This window comes from Poecilia mexicana, unplaced genomic scaffold, assembly GCF_051168715.1.
Source record: "Poecilia mexicana isolate PSO_F unplaced genomic scaffold, ASM5116871v1 scaffold_6, whole genome shotgun sequence".
NCBI lineage: Eukaryota > Metazoa > Chordata > Actinopteri > Cyprinodontiformes > Poeciliidae > Poecilia > Poecilia mexicana.
In genome coordinates, this window is record NW_028263375.1 from 1,329,143 (window position 1) to 1,352,338 (window position 23,196).

At 39.7% G+C, this 23,196-nt stretch overlaps 1 protein-coding gene across 1 annotated transcript in view; it reads right to left on the bottom strand.

Moving 5' to 3' along the window:
- Positions 1–1,828: 1,828 nt before the first annotated feature.
- Positions 1,829–23,196, bottom strand: part of taf2 (TAF2 RNA polymerase II, TATA box binding protein (TBP)-associated factor) — a 31,867-nt gene continuing 10,499 nt past the window's right edge. Inside the window, exons 9-27 of the mRNA XM_014986368.2 lie at positions 21,767–21,866; positions 21,045–21,130; positions 19,888–20,023; positions 19,661–19,815; positions 19,310–19,424; positions 19,031–19,140; positions 18,502–18,567; positions 18,287–18,413; positions 16,910–17,035; positions 14,323–14,463; positions 13,532–13,642; positions 12,902–13,095; positions 11,819–11,958; positions 10,021–10,090; positions 9,407–9,516; positions 4,469–4,698; positions 4,085–4,249; positions 3,178–3,280; positions 1,829–3,101 (exon numbers count right to left, since the gene is read on the bottom strand). Coding sequence (XP_014841854.2) covers positions 2,791–3,101; positions 3,178–3,280; positions 4,085–4,249; positions 4,469–4,698; positions 9,407–9,516; positions 10,021–10,090; positions 11,819–11,958; positions 12,902–13,095; positions 13,532–13,642; positions 14,323–14,463; positions 16,910–17,035; positions 18,287–18,413; positions 18,502–18,567; positions 19,031–19,140; positions 19,310–19,424; positions 19,661–19,815; positions 19,888–20,023; positions 21,045–21,130; positions 21,767–21,866 — 2,596 coding nt within the window. The 3' untranslated portion in view covers positions 1,829–2,790. The remainder of the gene's footprint in view (positions 3,102–3,177; positions 3,281–4,084; positions 4,250–4,468; positions 4,699–9,406; positions 9,517–10,020; positions 10,091–11,818; positions 11,959–12,901; positions 13,096–13,531; positions 13,643–14,322; positions 14,464–16,909; positions 17,036–18,286; positions 18,414–18,501; positions 18,568–19,030; positions 19,141–19,309; positions 19,425–19,660; positions 19,816–19,887; positions 20,024–21,044; positions 21,131–21,766; positions 21,867–23,196) is intronic.

Sequence of the window (23,196 nt, forward strand, 5' to 3'; positions counted from 1 at the left end):
ACCGGAATCCTATTGGTGTGGGTGTGGAGGAGGGGCTCCTGGCTGAGCTGGAGGTTATGGGAGGGGGGGACAATGGGCCCCATCCTTGATTATATGCTTCTCTGCAAAACGGTTCATGTCCCACTGATTTTACATTGTCAGAATTTTACATTTTTTACATTATGTGAACAGCAAACCTGCAAAGTGGAAGAAATCTGAAAAAAATCTGAAAGTGTGAGTCTGTGTTGAGCCCAACTGAGTCCAGAACCAGTAAAACAGTGAAGCAGCTGTGTGCAGGTCTGTGGGACAGTCTCTACCAAACAGATCAGGCTGTCAGATATGATGGACAGCTTCTGGAAACCAGGCTCTGTTAAATTTAGGCCTGGCCCACAGTGTCCAAAGTGTGGCCTGCGGGCCGTTTGCGTCGCCAGTATCAAACAAATTTGTCCCACAAATTTGTTGGTTGGTGGTTGAAGCAGATGGAGACTGTAGCTTTCAATAAGGATAAAACTCCCACAAATTAAAGTCTTCTCTAGATAATCACAAAGCATTCATCTTTTAATAATCAAGCTTTCTGTTTTCCTTTTAAACCAGACCACATCTATCCACTCACTGATGCACCAGCCCAGACTTTGATGCACCTAAATCTGCTTTCAGTTACATTATTAAAACTTGGCTATATACAGCAAGTGTTTTCTAACAAAGAGTGACCTGAGTCATGTTATTGTTGGGAACAGATACAATCTTTTTCAGTTCAAATAAATTATTAAAAAATGATTAAAAGTTTTGGATCTACAATGATTTACACATTCCTTTCCTACAAAAATATTCCAGTTAAGATTTCAATTCTGATCAGAACCCAAACAAGTCTCTCACACGTTCTCCTTCTGGATCTACTAAGGAGTAGAATTCATGTTCCCAATCAATTACAAGTCGGCAAGAACTTGCAGCAGCAAAGCAGTCCCAGACCATCACACTGCCACCACCATGTTTAACAGCAGTTATGATGTTCTTGTGTCCACAGAATATTTTCCAAATATTTTTGAAGTCTTATGAGTCATTCAGATGTTTACACGTCTTTGTGTTGTTTTGGGTCACCCTTTCCAGACTGGTAGCTGCTCTTGTTTCTCATCTGTCAATTTCTTTAGATGTGTTGCTGTTTTTTTTTTTTTGTATACTTCCTGTTGTCATATTTTTCTACTTGTGTGATTCATTGATTCTGAAGCCTGGCAGGAATCAAGTCTGGGTGCATCTGATGAAACTGAACAGAAAAAAAAAAGTTTAATCAGTTAATTTATCATTTAAGAAGTTGGGGATTGATATTTTTTTATATAAACCCAGGTTGTTTTTGAGAGCTTTGGTCCATATATATGTATATATATATATATATATATTGTTAAGGGATGAAATGCTCTTCATCCTACCCGTATTTTATTGGTTTACTTTGATCTTTCTGACCTCATTTCCCCCATAAAGTTTTTCATAAATCATTGAATAGCATATGAATTTCATAATTTGTTATTTAATCCAAAATGGAACCAAAAGCTCTATACTCGGCCTCCAACATGATTACTTGGGTAAAAATGAAGAGCTGTGCTGAGAATGCTTTTCCTGCTCATTCAAACTTGGAACACATACAAACTAATTTGTGTAATTTTTGTTTTAATTCAGTGATTATATACTGGCTGTAACATGTTGCAGGTTCCACCACAACAGGAAGTAGATTTAAAATGTATGTCTAAATTGACATACATTTATGCATCAAAGTGTCTATAACCTTGATCAGAGTATTAGAGAGGATCATAGGTGATGCTTGTTGGTGTGTTTGAAAGAAAGAGGGTTACATACATTTTCAGTTTATATACATTTATTAAAAGGAACAACTGAGTTTTCAGTGCTTTTCAGTAACTTTCCAATCAGCCAGAGCCAATGGAGGGAAAATCAAGAGACAATTTTTAAAAAAACATCTCTGCATTGAGCCAGTCTCAATAGAACAAACGACTTTCCAAGAATAAAAAGAGAATTTATTTTCCTTCCAACAATTTTGAACCAAAACTAAAATGCCTGAACAATTAAAAACAAAGCTGCATATAGATTTTACCTGCTGTGGTTTGGTCAGGTTAAAACCAGAACCATGTTCCTCTGGAGAACCAAAGCTAGTTTCAGACTTTCAGCTACAACATGCTCTACCAGCTGAAACAGAGAGTGGGCAGCAGAGCTGTGAGTGGCAGCACAGTGACTGTTTGAGACGATCTCTGGGATATCCTTGCTCTTCTCTGAAAGCTTTTATTGCTGCTGCAGAGAACATGAGGAAAAACGTAGATTATTCTGCTTATAGAAAACCGGCTGCAGTTCTGGACCCGTCTAGTTAAAACACAACAGCTTCTTAAATCAATGAGAGGCAACCGAAAACCGGAGGCATTAAAACAAAGCCCATGGCGGCACAGAGCAGTCAGTGATATGGACCCCCAGGAGCCCGCTCCATGTTCTGTTTGACCTCAGGAGCCGCTGGCTGAGGTTTGGGTTGAGGTTCACCAGAGTGGTGGCTCCGCTTGGGAGGAAGAGACTCTGAGGTCAGCTAAGATTGTGTGTGTGTGTGTGTGTGTGTGTGTAGGATGTTAGAGGGTTCAACCGTTTGACACATCAGCCTCAGCTTAGCTCATGTTTCCTCTGATTCTACTGAAGAAGCTGCGCCACATGTGGACACAAACGTGGACACACACGTGTGTGTGGTGGCGCCTGTCACACACATGCCTGCAAACGACTCTGAGTGAACCGCCGGCACCTAGGAGCCAAACGGGGTCCAGATGTTCAGTCGGACAGCGAGGGCGAGCGCAGGGACCTGCCGCTGGCCGGGCTGTTGCTGTAGGCGTACGAGTTGTCCCTGTCCCTGTCCCTGTCCCGGTCCTTCTCCTTGTCCTTGCTCTCGTGCTTGTGCTTATGCTTGTGTTTGTGCTTGTGCTTCTTCTTCTTCTTCTTGTGCTCATGGTGGTGATGGTGGTGGTGGTGGGCGTGGTCACTGCCGTGCTTGGAGGACAACAAGGGTGTTTCCTTGGAGAACAGCGGAGGAAGCGTGGCGGGCGTGGACAGTAGGGACTGCTCCACCAGCGGCGGCTCTTTACCTGAGCGGATGAAGAAGATAAAGCTCAGCAGAGGAAGTGACATCATGTATGGTCATGGATCACCATGACCTCCTACCTGGAGTGGAAGGTCTCTCCAGCAGGTTGAGCTGGTGATGGATGAAGGCCTGACTGTCATGGACCGTCTCCATGTCAATGTCTTCCTCCTCCATGGTGTTGAACTGCAACAAAGAACAGCAGAACTGATCATTCAGTCTCCATCCGTCAGGCTAAAGCAGAGAATCTAGGATGGAGCACATTCTATGTTTCTGCTCAAATCAAGTTTCATTTTCTTCTTCTACCTTCAGCTTCATAAAGTAGCTTTTATTAATAATTAATGACCTTGAAAGCTGCAGCATGTAACATAAAAAATATATCTTTACATATCTGTTAAAACTGTCACCATTCGTTTGGTATGAGTCAGATAATCTGTGAGAAGATCGAGCTCCTCTGCCTCCTTCATGTGGTTCTATTGCCATCTCCAGAAATAAACAGTAACAGCCAATCAGAGCCAGGAGGAGGGTCTTAGCGATGTCAATCATTCGCGTGTACGTGCTTGGTTGTAAAATATTTAACATAAAATTGGTGACCGCATGAATATTCACTCCTGGAGTCAGTATTTAGTAGTCGAACCGTTGGTGTGTACAGGACTCAGTACACACCGTACAGGACATCTGGACGCCGCGAATTTGTTCCTGAGTTTGTGGCAGGACTCTTTCAAGTCCATTTAACACATTATTTTGTAGAAATCAATTTCCCTTTGACATTAAAAGAGTTATTTATTGTTGGAAAGTTTTTTGACAAAAAAGCCTAATTTTGTTGTACAATTATGAGTAAAAAAAAGATTTTAATATTTTTACTCTTAAATGGAATAAAAAAATCCAAGTGAATGTTGTGAAGGGAGTGATTTGGATGATAGTTTTCAGGAATTGTGTCCTCACTGAGCCTGAAGCAGCAGCTGGTTTAAGAACAGAGGATGAGCTAACCCTGATCTTGTAGCGTCCTGCTCTCCCATCATCCTCCTGGTGCTGCAGGATCTGCCCCGGCTCTGGGGGGGAGCCCAGAGGGGTCTCAGCCTTCCTCTTCAGGCCCTGAGGGGGCTGGCCCACACCACACACCCCTAATGAGACAGGGTCCGGCTCTTCGTCCACCTCAAAGATACACACACACTCAGCATCAGCTACTTTAGCTTTTATATGGTTTGCAGAAAAATGTATCCAGTTCATTATTCTGCAGAACACAACACAGTATAATGAAACCTACTCAGTGACATCATTTATGACATCACTAAAAATGTCCTGTTTCCTGTTGAACTGAACATCAATGATCTGAATGTACCGACAGCCCAGGAACAAACAGCAGCTACTCACAGCTGCATAGCTAATCCCCACGCCGTGGATGCCTATGCTGGCTGGCGTGTCCATGACAACGCTGACTCCCAGCTCAGGCTTGATGGTGGGGTTAAGGACAGCCTTCTTCTCCTTCAGGTTGAGCACCAGGCCCAGCTCCGGCAGCGGCAGGCAGGATGGCCGGGTGAGGCCAAACAGCGTGTAGTAGAGGTTGACGGCGTCGCAGCGCAGCCGCCAGTCATGAGCCGTACCTGGGAGGAGGCAGAGATGTCCGGGTGAACCGCCAGCAAACACCCCTGGTTTATTTAAGTGTTTAGTAACTACAGAGAAAGGTAATGTAGAGGATTTGACCAGCTCATATTATGACAGGGTTTCTGCAAGTTTCACCATCTCAAATGTAATATTTGTTTAGAATTTTTTTTTTTTTTTTTTACAAGGCCTCATTTTTAGAAACATGAATTTAATTCTTTCTAAGGATGTCTGAACATCCTGTGTATATTCTTATTAAATAAACACAGAAGAAAAGTATTTCAATTTGCTCTGTAGCCTTTCTGCTGTTGTTGGCTATTATTTATATGAAGCTAAGATGAAACATCAAACTGTGTGTAAAAGAAAGCTGCAAATGTAATACCAATATTTGAAAAGAAAAAAATTGAGTTGTATAGATGAAAAAAAAATTATAAAAATGGTTGGTTAGCATTACTACAGCAGCAGTCTCTGTATGTTCACCCTGCAGAGTGTAGATCCCCTCAACAGTGAGATTTCAACAAATATTTCCAAATCCATATTCTTCCATGATAGAAGGCTCAAAAGGAGCAGATAACATCATACTTATTATTTTTTTCTTTTACAACTAGGAGCAGCTGATTAACATCTCAAAAACTCAACTAATACCTGAACTATGACCCCAGATCCTAGAGGAGTTGAAAAGGAGGCATCTGCATATGACAGAAGAGGAGGAAGTTCAAAGTACATCTTCCACCCAATAGAACAGACAAGGATCACATCGCAACTCCATCGTCTCTCTGCCCGACTTCAAACCACACAGCCAGGCAGAATTATAGAGGAGCCGCAAAAGCAGAGGAGGTGGATTAGCAGACCTTGCTGATAGTTGATGGTATCATCCAAGTTACGTTACTGTGGAATATCGTCTCTGCTGCCTGGACATTGAGCTGTCATACCAGTCATGAGACCATCATACAGTAGCAGTCTTCAGTCAGAGGCTGTTGCAGCATCACCATCTTCAACAACACTCTGACGATACTTGCATGGTACGAGTTTATGATCATAAATTTTCCGTTAGAATAAATAAAGTAGCTTCGAACTGAAGTGAAAGCCTCAGTCTTTCATAGACTAAATGAACAGCAGGGATGGGTTGATGATGTAGAAAGTGCATTTGGGTTTTTAAATAGCTTCATTCATCTTTGCATTTCCTGTGAGTCTCTTTCAGGAATCCTGAACTTTAGGACTTCACTCAATTACAGGATCTACACTGAAAAGCGTATCAGTTCAGCTAGCTGTGTATCCATCTGGAAAACCTATCAGCACTTTGGCCCTCACACTAACTGTGCTTCTGTACATGAATGCATCCTGACCACACATTTTATTAAACAGTCCCACAGAGGCAATGGAAAGCAAGATAATGGACCCTCCATGGCAGCAGAACCAACTGGTCCAAGTTAGGAGTCATTCGAGTAGTTGGGTTGGGGCTAAATAAGCCGTACTGAAGCTGACCCAAAAGGCCCGGCGCCGAACAATGGGGGTGGGGGCAGATTGTGGCTGCAGAGCATGGGGGCAATAAATCAGCAGCAGCAACTGAAAATGCTCACAGGACTGACCTTCAGCTGGTGAAACATCATCCTGTCAGAGTGTTTAATACAGCAGGGGGGAGCAGAACAACCAGCACGCTCTCATTACACGCTATTCAAGCTGACCACAATGGTCACTACGTATTTAAACTGGCAGCAGAGCCGTGCAGCTCCCCACGCCGAGCTGGCCAACAAACAGCCGTCCACTGGAAGTAATCATCATAAATAACTTGGCCCATCCTCCTCCACTTGTAAATCAAACGCAGCGACAAGAACCCAGGGCTGGAGGGAAACTGAAACTGTGAACATATACTGGTATTTGGCTTTTGAGGTGGTGGGTATTTGGGTTGGCACTCTACCACTGGATGACCGGGTTAGCTTAGCTGAAAGGTACACAGGACCCCCTGGAAGGAAAAGAAATAATGAAACCAGAGGACGCAATGGAAGGAAGGAGAAGTGATCCAGAGAGCCGACTGAAGGCCTGACTGACAGAACACAGCATATAATAACAGCGGACAGACAGGAAGCTTATTTAATGTGAGCCCTGTTATTTGGATGCTGCTGTTCCCACACAGAACAAGAGCGATGTGAGAAAAAAAACAAACACCAAACAGGAGGATGTGCATAAATAATGAAGGCTTCGACAGTCTGAAAAGTACACAGCTTTCAAAGTGGGTGGCTGTGTTAGTGTTGGTCTGAGAACACATCAGCATGGTAGGCACAGCTTTTGTCGTAAAAAAGAGATTAGGCTTCACCGCCAGCACATCATCCATGAAGCCTTAGCCAACGCTGCAGATAACGGTGGGTCAGTCTTTCCACCATATGTGACCAGAGATTTAAAAAAAATATTTAGATTAACTCACAGTTTACCTTTAACTTTAAAAAATTCATGCTACCAAAGAAAATCTCACAAGCATCCATTTTTCTTAGTTTAAAAATTCCGATTACTAGAAATTCTAAATCCACTTACTAAAATATTGAATATGTGTTTTAACTCCAGAGTCCTTGAGGTGGTGAAACATTTTGTTTTCAAAGACTAAACAGATTGTCTAAACATTTTCCTGCTAATTATAATGTTAAAGGTTCATCTGGGCCACCTGACAGTAAAACAGAACTACAGCTTCAGTTACTGCAGCTAGAAACTAAATCAGTAGCAATCAGGTCCGAAATCTGGGTGTAGTGATGGACTCTGACCTGAACCCTCAGAGCCTCATAAAGACAGTTATAAAGTCGGCCTTCTATCACCTGAAGAACATCTCCAGGATTAAAGGACTAATGTCTCAGTAAGATCTAGAGAAATTCATCCATGTGTTTATTTTTAGTTGCAACAGTGAAGACAGGCAACTAAACAACTGTCTAGTTGTTTAGTTGCCTGTTGCAATTAAACAGTTGGGGGGGAAGTTTTTATTTTTCAGCAGAATCTGGGATTTTTTTTTTTTTTTTATGATTTTCTCATACCAGGAAAGCCTAGCTCTTTAAGAAAGACGTGCAAACTTGTGAAATCCACTTTACAACCACAAACCCTAATTGGGGTTCTAGTAATTTCTAAAGCCACTGTGCATCGTGCAACCTCAAGAACTGAAAGATCCACACCATTCAGAGACCGTGAGAAGGAGTTTTAATGAGTGAAAAAGCCTGTTAAAATTAGACTAGGTTCTTCTAACTTTAATTTCAGGAACTATGCTCTGAAATTAAAGACAACAATATCGCCATAAATTTGCTAACCCTACCCTCTTCTTTGTAAAGAGAACAAGCTATACATTTGTTTGCAGTTCCTCTTCTCTGATGACAGGCTGCTGTGTACACATTCTGACCAAGGCAATATGTTCTGGAAAAAAAGTGGTTTCTTGGTTTTGTTACATGCACAGATTAAGTAGTTTTTGAGTAAAGAAACTGAGCAGGCTGTAACTGAACCTCTATAAGTGCTATTTACTCTACGTGTGGTAGCATCGGCCTGCTATGGTCAGATGCTACACCAAATGAGTGGAGGGAAAAGCTCAGTCCTAATTTGTTGTATTGGTGGAAAAGCATCCAAAGAGCACTGCTCCAAACCCAACTGGTCATTATCATTACTATTATGTTACAGAAACGCTAAAAACACAAGGAGGGAGCAGTTGCAAGTTTTTAAAATCAGGTCCTTTAAACCCAGCTAAAATACTGAACATGCATCAGCGCAGTGACATCCTGCTGAACAATTATAGCGGTTAACTGTACATGGAGTCTATTTGGAGTCCATCTTTTTTAGATGTTTACCCTACCCTAAAGGCTGATACTATTTGAGTTTGTCATCAGCCTGCATGAAGTCTTTTTATCAAGCAGTGTGTGACATGTCTTCTCTTTAATCTGCCTCAGTTTTTTCACAAGGCGGCAAGTCTTCCACATCCGGAGACGGTACTGTGGCGAGTTTAAGTTCTGCTAGCACGATGTCACACCAATTTACCAACTTGGCTTTGTGACTGCCTCGCTCGTTGCCTCAGGTGTGCTAACTCAGCCCGTCCACAGGTCATGAGGACAAGCCAAGGCCACAAGAAAGTGTCTGATCCAGTTTAAAAAGTGTAAAATATTCTCCTGAATATTTTACATTTCTGTTAGCTGGTGTTAAAGTTCCCCTCACCATCCAAAGGCAGAACTGGCCTTTGCTACTCACTCAGTCTTTATTATAACTTGAGCCTGTCACCAACAGTGTTGTCACAGTTACTTTGAAAAAGTTATTTGATGTGGGATCACTGATTAATCCTTTAACAAGTCATCAGTAAACAGAACCTTCAGAATCCGTTCACTACAAAGAGCTATTCAAATTTTGAAAATGTACATATTTGTAACAACAAGCCATTTTATTCCTAACATAGTTTTATATAAATTAAACTTAAATTTGATGATGTTGTATTTTTGAAACTAGATGAAACTTAAGTCATTAGCACAAAATAATAATCCAAAGTGACTAGGATAACTTTCATATTATGAGTGGTTTAGAAACAGTAAATCATGAGATTACTTGCAACTGCAAAAAAAGTGACCATACTGGAGTAAGGCATTACTGGCATCACTGGTCACCAAAAGAAGATTGACTTTAAACTGAACTCCACTAAGATCTCAGTTATCCCATTTGTCTCTCATCATGGAGGTGTGTGTGTGTGTGTGTGTGTCTCACCTGAATTCATAAGTTTCCAGAGCTGATCGACCAGCGCTTCATTACACAGACCAGAGTCTGCTGACTTGGTGAACGGTGGGTTCTTACAGAGCATGCCCAGAATCTCGTGTCTGGTTGGAGAGGAAAACAAGAGTGTGTGTGTTAGTCTGTCAGCTGATTACTTCTGATATAAATGCCAAAGTGACAGAAAATCATAAAGTTTAGATTTGTTAATGGTAAGCGTATTTAAAAAAAAAAAAAAGAAGAAAAAAAAAGATTTTAATCAGCTAAAGAAAACCTAAATATCTATATTAGTCAGATATCATATCACTTTTATATTAGTATTATCACTAATACTTTACATATTAATTCCACTAGTGACTAGATTTTATATTAATATGATTCTTAGAATAAAAATATTTGATATATTCACACACTACAAAAAACAATGGAACCTTTAGACAGAAAGGTTTATAACGAACTTGAGACCGATATGATTTCTTATTCTCATGCTTTAGTTCTCATGCTTCACTACACAGATATTCATTACATTGGCATTACATCATAGAACTATTGATCTATAAAGATGCTTTTGTTCTAAGTTGTGAGAGTCACATTGTGCGCTGTGTGCTGACCTGACGTAGTGGACAGGGTCACTCTGGACCATGTCGAGCAGCCACTGCAGGTCTGCTGAGCTCCGTTCAACTGCAGCAAGAAAATAAACAGTAATCATGTAGATACAGCAGGGAGAGAACTGAACAGCAGGCTAGATCGGACTGGCCTTGTTCCAAAAGCACCTAGTTGCGCTCACTCAAAGATCAGCGTTCTCATTTATAAAGGTGGCGTACGCACAAAACCAGGCCTGAAGCTGCAGTGAATGTTATAGATCACAACATTCAACATGAAGGTTGTGATCTATAAAAACTAAGTTGATGGGAGACGGTGAGGAATTGAAGCCATGCTACATCATGGTTCCTCTTTAATGTTTAATCATGAGGACCTTTCAAAAAAAAAAAAAAAAAAAAAGTCTAGAAGCTAAATTAAATTAAATCTTAAATCAAAGTCAGTTTTCCAAGCAGCATGATCAGCAGGGTGAAGTGGACCACAGGTTATATGGTGACGCTAAATGTGACGAGGTGTGGTACGGTGTGTGTAGGGTTATATAGGTTAAACCAGGCACGGTTGACTAATGCTTGCGCTGAGTTACAAAGATCCAGAGGTGCACGAGTTGCTGTGACACGCTTCGCGTACGGCGGGGTTGGCGCGGGCCACTGTATACCCGCTTCAACACGCGCTGCTGCATACCTGGTCCAACGCGTCAACAATAAACGTAGCTTCAGCAGCTGGTAGCTGCTCCAGGCTCTGAGCTGAAATAGATAAAGTGTCAAAATGATCCTGTCACCATCAGTGGTGCTGAACTGCTTTGAATTTGTGTTGTTTCATCATTAGTGACCATGTAGCCTGATGTTTCTGTTGTTCTCTTGGTTTGTTATAATTCATGTCTGATTTTTTTGGACTTCAGAATGACACAGTCGCTCTCTGTGGTGGTGAGGCTTGTAAGCCCTGCTGTTGCGGGCATGTCTATGTTGTAAAATTAAATTATCACGAGCTTTATTATTTGGGTATAATAGCCCTGCCCCTATGCTGACTGACTCTAGTGCCGCTGACAATGTGGAAACTTTCTATGGTCACACCACTAGTATGGCTACCAGAAATGAGAACCTCTTTTTTTTCCTATTCTTCACCAACACATTGACTTCTGCCTTGTGAAATTGTGTTTCTTATAACATTGACCTTGTATGGAAACACTGAGGTGCAACTGATATTCTTAAACAGGAAACTGCTTTCTAGTTTTAGAAATCAGTTCATATTTGTTTTTTGCCATTTCTGCTTTTGGACATACATACACCTTTATTATAGATCCTATACAACGTTTTAGAAATGAAACCCCAATGCATTATAGTTTAGAAGTGACTGGTGCTGGGTTTATACTCAAACGTACACTCACTAGACATTTTATTTTATTTTACCCATTCAGTGGACCCACTAACACAAAACAGTGACTCACTCCAATGCAAATTAGAGTTTGGCACGGCTGGTCTGAGTAGTTCAGAACCTCTGGATCTAAAGGGCTTTTCAAACATTCCTCTGACAAACAACCTGGCTGATATTAGAGGAGATTTATTAGACATGTGCATCCCTTCATGGTTACAGTGGAGCCATCTTCTTTAGAATCTCTGAGGAATGGTTTGTTGCACATTACTGAAGAATTAAGGCACTTCTGAAGGCCAACAAGGCTCCAACACGGCAGTAATGAGTTTACCTGAAAAAGCTGCTGTTGAGACGCAGAAAAGACACCGCATCTTTTCAAGATCTGCATCAACAACTTTCAGAAAAACGCCAGGAACCAGTGAGGCGTGTGTGACGTCCTACCTCTTGTATAGTCGACCAAAGCTTCCAGAGCGGAAACACGAACGTCTACGAAGTGTCCGTACTCAGCGTAGGCCTTGAAGAGAGACGGGTCACTAGGAATGTGGCCGTTCTTCTGAAGCTGGCGGATAGCTCTCAGACATCTGCAGAGACATTAGATCCACGACTGTCACAGAGTTGAAGCTTTAATGTTTTATTTAAAACAAATGAGAAGGGCTGGGCGATACATCGGCTTCATCAAATGAGCAAATTCTTGGGTTTTGAAGATTACATTTTTGGAAAATAAGGATTATTTTCATCCATAAACTACAGAAACCCTGTGATTTATAGCTTCTGTTTATTTGGATTCTGAATTTAGTTCAATTCTATGATGGAATATTAGAGAAAGATATATATTTTTTATTTTAATTACAAGAATAAAGTCGTGATATTACTTGAATAAATTCATATTAGAATAAAGTAATAATTTTATGAGAATACCAACATAAAAAAAAAAAAAATAATGGGGAATGTTCACCATCTTTTGAACTTTTACTTGTGATCAATTTTAGAGATAATATTTAATAATTCATCCTTTTAACACGTCAGCACCAAACTATTATATTATCATTATTTATGCAAACTACTGAGTCCACCTCAAAGAATGAATTTCACAGACTGACGTAGTCACATCAGATCTTATTCTCATTAAAATGACTTTTTGTCCCTCATTATTCGAAAACACATTTTTTTCTAGGAAATTTTTATTTTATAATTATTAAAACTATATTCTTATAACTAAACCAACATTCTTGTAGCCTGGCCCTAACACTCCATTACTAAACTCCCAGAAGGAAATAAAAGCCACTTTTTGAAAATCTTTTCTGTCATTTCTTAAAAAAAAAAAAGAAAGTGAACAAACAGAAATAAATAAATAAAACTGGAAATTGGATTTTGTATGAAAAAACTAAATTTTATCACCAGAACTACAGCTAAAGCTAAGCTTAGTCAAATCCAGTCACTGGAAACTAGAAAATAGTTTCCCATTCCACTCTTTCAGTAGATTATAGGAAACCATAGAGACCAATGACCATCTCCTCTCTGTACCTAACAGTGATGGTGTTCCTGAAACTCGGCAGCAGCTTCTCCATGTTCAGGAAGCGTGTGATCTCCTCCAGGATGAGCCGGACGTCGGGATTTAAGTTGTCCACCGTTCGCACCTCGTTGTTGATGCTGATGGCTGGAGTGAGGGAGTTGGTCAGGGCTTCGATCAGATCGGCGCGGTAGTAGTTATCTGAAAACTGGAGGCAGGTTGGGAGGAAGAGAGAAAGATTCCCATGCTGTTCAGGAACTACTTTGTTTTTCCTGGCTCTGCTGGTTATGATTTACGGTGGTGATGTATGGAAAATGAATGCTCACAACGGCTCAAGCATTGCTTTGAATAATCAGGTCAGTGTAGGACGTGTTTAACATAGAGATCCTGCTGCAAAACCTCCGTTCTAGAACTATATGCCTGAAACTTCTGCTATATGAACGTCATCTTATCTGTTAACTTAAAAACTGGATAATGACCAGAAAATTGCAAAATTATGCAACTGCTGGCACTTCAAATTTTACAATCACAAATGTGTTTGTGTTTTATGTCTAAATATAAAATGAAGGAAAATGTTTACATATGTTTTCCACAAATTAGCTTCTGGCTAGCATAGCATGCATTTGTATTTGCAAAGTGTTTACTTTGTTTTTCCGGTTGTCGTTGTACTTGATGAGGTCGAGTATGAAGTTGAGGACATCTTTGGGACAAAGGTTCTGCACATCTCTGAGTAGCGCCATGGCAACTGGCATTGTCTGACATGAATGACGCAAGATACAAAGCATGTTAGAAGTGTTTGAAGTAAATAGAGAAACATAAATCAATCAGATACTGACAATCAGGCTCAGTGGAATAATGTAAGGCTAACATGAAGAAACCAAACACTGTTTAGTTCAGAGTTAATCATTATTTTAACAATTCTTCTGATGATTAATCAGTTTTTAAAAAACTGCCACACTCTGCAGATTTTTCATTTAACCAGTTAAACTTACACACAATATTAGAAAGATATAAGACAATGCAAATAAACTAATAATTTAGTTATTTTTAAAATAAGAAAATAAAAAATTTATTGATTGTTTATTTTTTGTTATGCTATTGTTTAAGATGCAACAATAGCAATCCTTTAGTGAGCTGCAAATACTTCTAACATCAACATGTGGAAGATCAGGCTTGTATGCTAGATATCAAAAAATGTTTAATAAGAGACTTCTTTATTAAAATATGAACAAGATGAAGCTCATAAAACATATTTACACACAAAGGGATTTTCTCTATACATTTTATATAGTTTTGGCTGAATTACTGCTCTGAATCTGTTGTTTGAGCAAATTGCCTTTTTGGAATCTGTATACTCCAGTTAGCCATTAATTGATTACTAAATTAGTTGACGATTATTGCAACAATCAAACTAAACAGGTAGTTTAGTTTGTACCTTCTGTAGGAAGTAGCTCTGGAAGTTGATGAAGTTGTTGGTCCTGACGATGTTGGGGCAGCTCTTGCAGCAGAACATTCTGGTGAAGAGCGACTTCATGGCGGGTGGACCCTGCCAGGTGCTCACCATGGAGTTGGCAATCTGCTCGGTTAGAGTGAGACCAGTCAGCTCAGTCAGTAGGAGTTCAGGTCAGCTGCTGCATTAAACCTAAACAGGAACTGGAAACAAGGTTCTTGCAGACACAAACTTGAGACAGGATGGATGAAAGCTGAAATCAGAAAACACTTTGCTTTGTGTGCCACAGAAACCAAAGGTGAAAAACGTTGGGACTCTTGCAACAATGGGCTTTTTGTGCGTTCTGGTTCCTGTGGTGAGAACTGGCCCACAAATGAAACAGCTCGTGAGGTTTGCAGCCCAGCGGTTGCTTCAACAGGATATTAGGGAATTTATGTAAATGTGCTAATATGGGCCGGGGTCACTGACACGGGATGTTGTTTTTAGTTGGAAAAATAAAGTGAGGCAGCAGCGGTTTGATTTCTGTTATATTCACCAACACGGCCGATCACGCCTGGCCTTTTTCTTCTCCACATGTCAGCGATTGGCTAATTGCTTATTCATCTCCACATTTTCTGACCATTACTCACAACTCAACATGATCCAGGCCCCTCAGAGAGCAGCCAAGTTCATGACAGTGCATCAGACTTCACTTTGTGGTGAGCCTGGGTCAACGTTACAGTGCAAACGTGTTTATGTACATTACAGAGTGTGTTGAGCTTGCTGGTCGAGCCCGTGTGTGTGTCGTAAGAGCATTACGACGCAGTCTGTCGGGGTTTAGTGAGATGTCTATTTGAACCTCCGCTCAGTTAGTTTATTGTGTTGTGAAAATATTGGTTCAGGTGGAACCTGTAGGATGGAAATCCAAGCCCAAATCCAGAGAAAGGAGAATTTCCTGCGGCCACATGATGGAATTATTCAGAGCAGCAAGAGTTAAACTGATTGGTGGCCCTTCTGGGTTTTCTACTGTAACCTCTTTCACAATATTACTGGAACCAAACATTCACTTTAAGAAATGGCCTTTACCGAGACATTTAAAAGTTAGAATGTGTAAAAAGTGTGTGTGAGTCCAGTCAGTCTCTGAAGCTACAAACTGACCCTCTTTGTTCTCGTTTTTCAGCATTCTCTCATTTCTGCATCCACCAGGAGTCAACCAGGCTCACCACACAGTGAAGTATGGCACATGTTAATTCTCTGATGAACTTGGCAGAACCTCTGATTGGCTTGGATCACTTTCCGTTGAGAAGAAAAATGTGGAGAGGAATAAATGATTAACCAAAAGGCCACATATTAAAAAAAGAAAAACGACAGGATGCATGTTGGAAATGGCAAAGAAATTCATCCGTGTTTAGGAATATATCTGAACACACAGGAAAACACTACAGTGTCAGTCTTCATTGGTATTAGCTAGGCCTGCACCGATTCAAATTTTTCCATGTACTAATATCTTTTTGTTTGAGAAGTTGCGAAACAGAGCAACAAAGTCGTCAACTACGTGCAGACATGACCTGGTGGGCGGCGCTGCCAGTCAGCCTCTCTCATGGCAGAGAAAACGGGACAGTGGCTGATGTTCAGAGCTTTCTGACAGTAGATCAGATCAGCGTCACGTAGGGCTGGGTGACAAATCCATTTTAACAATTTATCAACTTGTTTATGAAAATGTAATTCAAGGCAAATCTGAATCTTTTCCACCAGTACACTCCTGGGGTCTTCATACTTGATGATGTCACTATGACATTCTGATGATGTCAGTCCAACCAAGGTCCGCCATCTTGATTTAACAAGTGTGTTCCACAGGTCGCAGAAGGAATGACTGAAATAAAAGCCACTTTTTGAAAATATTTTCTGTCATTTGCCATTTCTTTTTAAGAAAAAAAAAAGTGAATTAAAAAAAAAAAAAAAAGATTAAAATTGAATTTGGTACAATTAATTGTTTCTAAAGCCATAGCACCCAGCCCTAGTTTCACATGTAAGGAAATCGGGACAGATTTATCAGTGCGCCCTGAGCATCAACCCTGCTACACACCACAACGCTTTCAAATGGACCAACTTTCTGCTGTCTCATTTGGACAAAACCCTGAGTTCATAGAATCAACATAAAAAATGACTTGATTACATTAAAAATGTGTTAAATGATGGAAGCTTTTCTTAAAAGAAAAAAAAGAGGAACATTGATTGATTGATTAGTTGGAATGATTTGTTTCAGATTTTTAATTTTCATTTTCATTTTACGTTCTTTTATTTCTCGCTTTCTTGGGTTGCAGTTTAGAATTTTAGAACATTGTGCGTCATCCTGCAAAGGTTACTCGGCTGTCTCACCCAGGCTGGTGAAGAAGAAATGCGCTCGTCTCAGTGAACTGCTGTGATAACTAGAACTGATGTGACCAGGGTAAGCAGACCTTGCTGCTTTAACAAGCCTGCTGTTTATCTGGGAGCCATTCTCTAGGCTTTACTCTGAGCAATTCCACATGAAAACAGCAAAACAACAATCTTCCAGTTGTCCTGATCATGATGTAAGTGAAGAGAGACCAACCTTGGCTAAGCAGAAGCAGGCCTGCATGCGGACTTTGTAGAAACATTGCTCTTGCTCCAGGATGTCAGTCAGAGCCAATCTGGAAGCAGGAGTTGGGAATTTTTCGAGTGCTGTGATGGCTTCCTCCTGCAAAACAAAGAAGAGGAGGTAGCCATCTAAATGAAAGCTTTTCATTTGAGGAACAAAGACGAGAGCTTATCGGCAGACTGTATGTTTGACAGAATTCTGCAGGAAATAGAATCATTTAAATCATTCAGTATAATCCTGTAATTAGGTAGTTACCAGCAGAGAATCTGATTTATGTTTAATAGAGGGAATGTGTGGTACCCGGGTCGCTATGGGAACCTATGTGGATGTAATTAGACTATGGAGCGCCATACACTTGGTTGGATATATGGAGAATCCCAGCTGCTGGTCACCATCAACAGAAACTTTTCTTCCTCTGGATAAAACCAAGACATGCTTCTGCAGGACATGACCATCGTCAGCCTTTTCTAGTGGACAGATTCCTAGCAGGATTAACCAGAAATTCATTTTTCTGTCCCTTGAAATTTGAGATTACTTCAAGGAATAGCAGCTCAATTGTAAGCAGAGAAAAAAAAACTTTTAAAATGTTTGTAATATGGAACACAAGAAATGAACTTTGTAACAGGCCTGTTGCAATAAGCAATAGATCTATTAATCACATGAGAAATTCAAACAAACTCAATAATTTCAAATTTGATGATTTATTGTTTTTCTTTTTTGTCTCTTTCTACCAAAAACAGGATGTTTGGTGCTTTGGTCTAAACTAGACTTTTTTCAAGGACAATTTAGTTTTCAGAGGTTTCATAATTCCTTTTTTTTTTTTTTTTTTTTTTGCTATTTTTGTTGGCTTGCATATTCATTTTTCTATGTTTATCAATCTTTAAGAATGTGTTCTTGTATTAATACGCCATTTTCTACTACTTGGAAAAGGTTTCAAAACAACATTATTACCGTTTATCGCAATAACTTCTGGAACAATTTATTATCCAGTAAAATTTGGAATCATGACAGGCCTACTTTCTAGTGAGGAATACTTTATCACATGCATCACATCAGGTACATGATGTTAACACTATTACTCCGCCCTCTGAAGAAGGTTTGTCTTTTTTAAAAAGGGAAACTCAGAATGAATTCCAGAAATCTGAGGCCTTCAGAAAGAAGCCTGGAGTCGTGTCCTAAATTTACAGAAGACTTTACGTTTCTCCAACTTTACAAGTATAAAATTTTATTATAAAAACCTCCTGTCAACAAAATCAGCGTTCATTGTTTTGAAGAACTTATTTGTCCAAGCACACATCCAGAGACAGACGCCTGTTGCTAGGAGACGAGCCTGATCAATTCCCAGCCTACCTGTGCTACCACATCCCTCTCGTAGCGCAGCTGATACTGCCACATGAAGTCGGCCTGCTCAAACTCCACTTTCCTCAGGATGGACATGTCTGGATCTATTCGGATCCACAGCAGCGGAGAGTCGGCGCTGCGGAGGAGTCCATGGAGAGGTGAAAATACACAACCAGGCCAATGCTTCTAACAGGAAATTATTTTAAAAGAGCTGAAGCTCTCACTCCATTGCCGACAGATCCATATCAACTTCCTCTCCATTCATCAGAGGAATCTTCTTCTTCTTATTTCTGGAAATGTCACCAAGAAAAGCTTTATACCAGCAAAAAGCAACACATTTCCCAAAAAGAAATAGAAACCTACATTTTTGCCACAAAACAAGAAACAAAAAACATTTAAATTTGTCCACATTTGGCAGGATTATAAGTAACGTATTTGCCTTTAAGCTAATGCTGATCCTTACTGATTCAAATGCTGAAACAGCAAAAAAGGAAGACAATAGCTAAGTTTCCATTACTAATGTCTGCAAAACTTTGTTGATATTCTGCTAAACACAATTTTGAAATCACAAAATTGTGATTAATATTTTAAATTCAGTTAAAATCATAAGTGAATAAGTTTGTTCAGAAGATAAATATGATGTTTCCATTTCATTAAGCACATTTATTTTCATAATTCTGATTAAATTTTGTCATTTTGCAATTCTGATTCTGATTTTTGTAAATCTGATTCGTGCATTTTAGTGTAGCTCACCGTCTGCTCTTTGAATGGCAGGGGATGTCATGTTTCAGACTGTTCTCCTCTATCTGCAGTGTGTGGTTGAACGAGCCGTCCAGCTCCTGGACCGTCACCTTGATGGGTCCCTGCAGACAAACACACAACGCCTGACATATGGGCCTGATTCAGGCTTCAATCTCTTTAGAGAAACCAAGTCAATTTCACTGATGTAAACCCATAAAAGAAGCCACCGGGTCACTGTTAATGTGAGCATAATGGTTTGTGTTCTGCAGGCTGAGCGGTTGTGTTGCTCACCACATATTTCTGAGTTCCAGAGGATGTGTAGTCCTGGCGGATCTCCAGCTCCAGCACATTCCTCTTCCTGTTGAAAGCAAAGCTGCCAAAGAATTTCACAACCCCGCTCTGATCTCTGCACATGAAGAGTTAAGGCTCGACGTGTGCACAGCCACTAACTCCAAAAATCTGGGAAACTTTTTCTAACACGGAAAAAAAAATCACTTGGTTGTAATTTGAGAGTTGGTGCAACAAGAGCATGTTTGCTTTGCATTTAACAAAGAAGCTTTGTTTATCAGCAGCAACATATCTTGATATTTTTCTTTGTTGTGACAAACGGATGAGGTTGACTCCCAGCAGGAGGAAGGATACACCCACTGCTTGATCAGAGGCCCGATGTCTTTGCCAGAGACGTTGGAGATGGATTTGAGGAAGGCGTGCGTCGACAGAAGCATCTGGCTCCACATGTGGCTCTGGTACTTCTGAGACGAAGCTGTGCTGGCCAGGCTCAGGAGTTTGTTAAACACCTACAGGAGAACAACTCCGGCTTAAAAGGGGAAAATACAAGCCTGGAGTGTGATGTGTTGGCAGTGTCATACCTGTAGCATGAACTCCATGCTGATTCTGTTTTCAATCAGCCTCATAACCAGGTGAGCCTTACACTGGAACATCTTGAAGTACTCCCATGACAGGGTGTGGGGGTGCTTGATGGAGAAGTGAAGATGGGGAGTGGGGCTGAAAACGGAGAAGCTGGGTCAGCTAGGATGCTACGGGTGGTTTCCTACAGGTACTGGGTTTGTTTTCTGAACATCACAGTGGTTTACAGAGTGAAGCCTTATTCACACAGATTAGTTTTACCTAGGGTTCACTAAGGATGTGTGATATAGCACAAGATTCATATCCCAATATCTATTGTGATGGGTGGCGGTAGTGACATATAACTTGATATGTTTTAGTATAAAACTTACAAAAAACATACTAATTGAGTATGTGCTGTCATTCAATTAAAGAACTGAATGATAATCAGCATTATGATTAATCAACAATCAACATGTTTAACTTTGTAAGCTTGGAATGTAAAATGTTGTCCTAGAAATGTTAAAGAAAATCTTTCACTGTCTCAAACCAAACATCTCAGTTTTTCAGGTTTTAATATTCAGTTTAAAATAAGTCATTTTGTTTTACATGTAAATTAGAAATTATAACAATAATTTAGGAACAGTAACTTCCTAAATTAAGGAAACATTTATCGCTGAATTTTTTAACCCATCTGTGGTCTTAAGAGACGGAATCAGTTGAGCCTGCAAGCTCTTTTTATGCTGTGCACAGTCTGGGGAGGGGGACGGTCACACTGACCCTGCGTGCGCTTTGATGTGGCCTTTCTTTGTGTGGTTTTCAGGAGAAAGTCTAAATAAAAGTCACATTTTTTTCTAAATACTAAATATTCCACTCAGTTGGAGCTGGAGTGTAAATATTTAGACCATAACCGCTTTGTAACATGTCAGGTTAGTTCTGTATTTGTCTGATTTCACAGTTTTAATCACACTGTGGACTCTACTGTTGCGGTGGGCAGAGATCTGCATCCTCAGACCACAGCTGCACTCTGGCTGCCCTGAATCACAAAGCATGATCTCCATAAACAATCAGACTTTTAGATCCCCACATTTAAAATTCATAAATTAAACACTAAACATGCTAGGTGGAAACGTTCAGCAACAGTTGAAACAAACGAGCTTTAAACAAATTAAGTCCCTACTTGTCCTTTTCTTTGCCTCCACTGAAGGTGGGGTGCAACAGAACACCCCCCATCTTCAATTCATACTCCACAATCTGGTCCAGCTCCTGACAAACACAGAAAAGGACATTTTGAAAAATGTATTTATCACAATTACATTTTTGTCAAAGATCTACGTTATTTAAATGCCTTCAAGTTTGGTAGAAAGAGCTGAATTTAACAAGGGCTTAATATTTGTTTAGAATATGTCAAAGGACTGTTTGCTATGATTTCCACATGCAATCTACAGCAAAAGCTAAAGTGATCCTGAAAGTTCAAAAGTCCAACATTATTTACACCAGTGTTTATTTTTTACACTCTGAAATGCCATAAAACTTCAAGTCCAAGTCAAATCTCAACTGTTTTGAGTTTTTCTCAGACTCTGCGGGCCTAAATCAGATTAAATCTGCCATAATCTTTGAGCTGATTATGGCAGCAAGACTTTGGTTGAACTTGAGCAGCCTTTTCTACTCAAACAACTGATGGAAAAATGTCCACTGGAAAGACGAGACAAAAGCACATAAGTTTAAACAAGAAAAACGGTCTGAAATGATTCCCTTAAATTCATATAGAAAACCAGTGGGTTACTGGAGTTCCCACTGGTTATAAGCTTTTACATCAGAGGGAGATTTTATCTTTTTTTCCCTATGATTCTGTGGCTCTTAATGCAATTCAGTAGGAACAGTTGAAAGCAACACAGCTACCTCTTTAATCCAGTGACGGTATTCATTGACTCCAAAGGTCTTCTTCAGGTAGAGGCCATAAATGTAGCCAGAGATGCCCTTCAACACCCACTCATCAGCCCTGCAGGAGAACATCGGTTATAAGAGACAAAACATGCCTTTCCAAAATGTCACATGGCTTCTTTCTAACAGCTGAATGTTTTCAATGTGTATTTCAATCAAACCATCTGGGAAATTGTAACAGATATGCACTAATTAGTGGAGTTTTTCCTTGAATGACGCTGGTTTTTAGAAGCAGGGATAGGTCATCCTGAACTTGTTAAAAAAATGGTATATATTTGTTTTTCTGGAGTAAAGTCTGGATAGTTACATTCAGCTTTGATTTGTATTTAATATTACAGTCTTCTCTCAGACCAGCGTTCAGGAAGCTACAGTCCTATTAACGCAAATGTAGTCTGTCTTGTTTATAGTCTGTGATTTACACGATTGAAGAATTTTTTATCAAAGAGGGTGATTGTAGTGTTTTAATTCCCTTATGTCCAAAATAATAAGGCATTAATTTTTTTTTTGTGTAGAATTATCAGCGAAAGTGCAGTGATTGCTAATGCCTGGCTCTTTTCCAAGGCAACATATGTGTACAGTTATACAGCAGCAGTCTGTGTTTTTGACAGTTCAAAAAAGTCTAAACTTATCTGCCTTGATGGGATGATGAAAAGACAGTTAAAAGTGACTAAGATTACATTTATATTCAAATTGGGACCATTTTCTTTTAAACTTTTAATCATTTTTTGCTTTTCAATGACAAAAGCATTGGAATGCACTCAGAAAGTAATCACTGTGCTTCAGTTTCTCCATATTTTCTTTATGAATTATGGTCAGTTATATTAAAAAAGCCACCAAAGCCTTTGATATGAAGTTCAAACTTTTTGTCAGGCATAATTAGAAATGAAGAGAGAAATAGTTCTTGAAGTTGTGAATTGAGTTCAGAATGTGTAACTATGAAAGTCAATGTGAACAATGAACATGAAGAACTAGAACTGAAATGATTAATCGGCTTAACTGTTATTAATCCATTATAGAAATAATCATCAATTAATACAGTAATCAATTAATCATTACCTGGAGTATACAGACTCCACAAAATGGCATTTGCTGAAAAGAAAACCTAACCTATTCAGAACAGTAACCAAGTCAAAACTGTACAAAATACATATAGGTTTTGCACTAATACATGTTTTGCAATAAAAACACCGATATCAGTAAATACTGTAGGTGTTAGCCAAAACTCCTCAAGTGGCCTAGTTTTAGCTTCACCAGGTTGTTTTTGCTATGTTAGGCAAAAAAAATGTCAATCTTCTTATCTGAATAAACCCATTGAATTATCCATTTTCATATTTGAATGTACTTCAAATATGAAGTAGTGGAGTAAACTGTGTCATTTTTAAAAATAT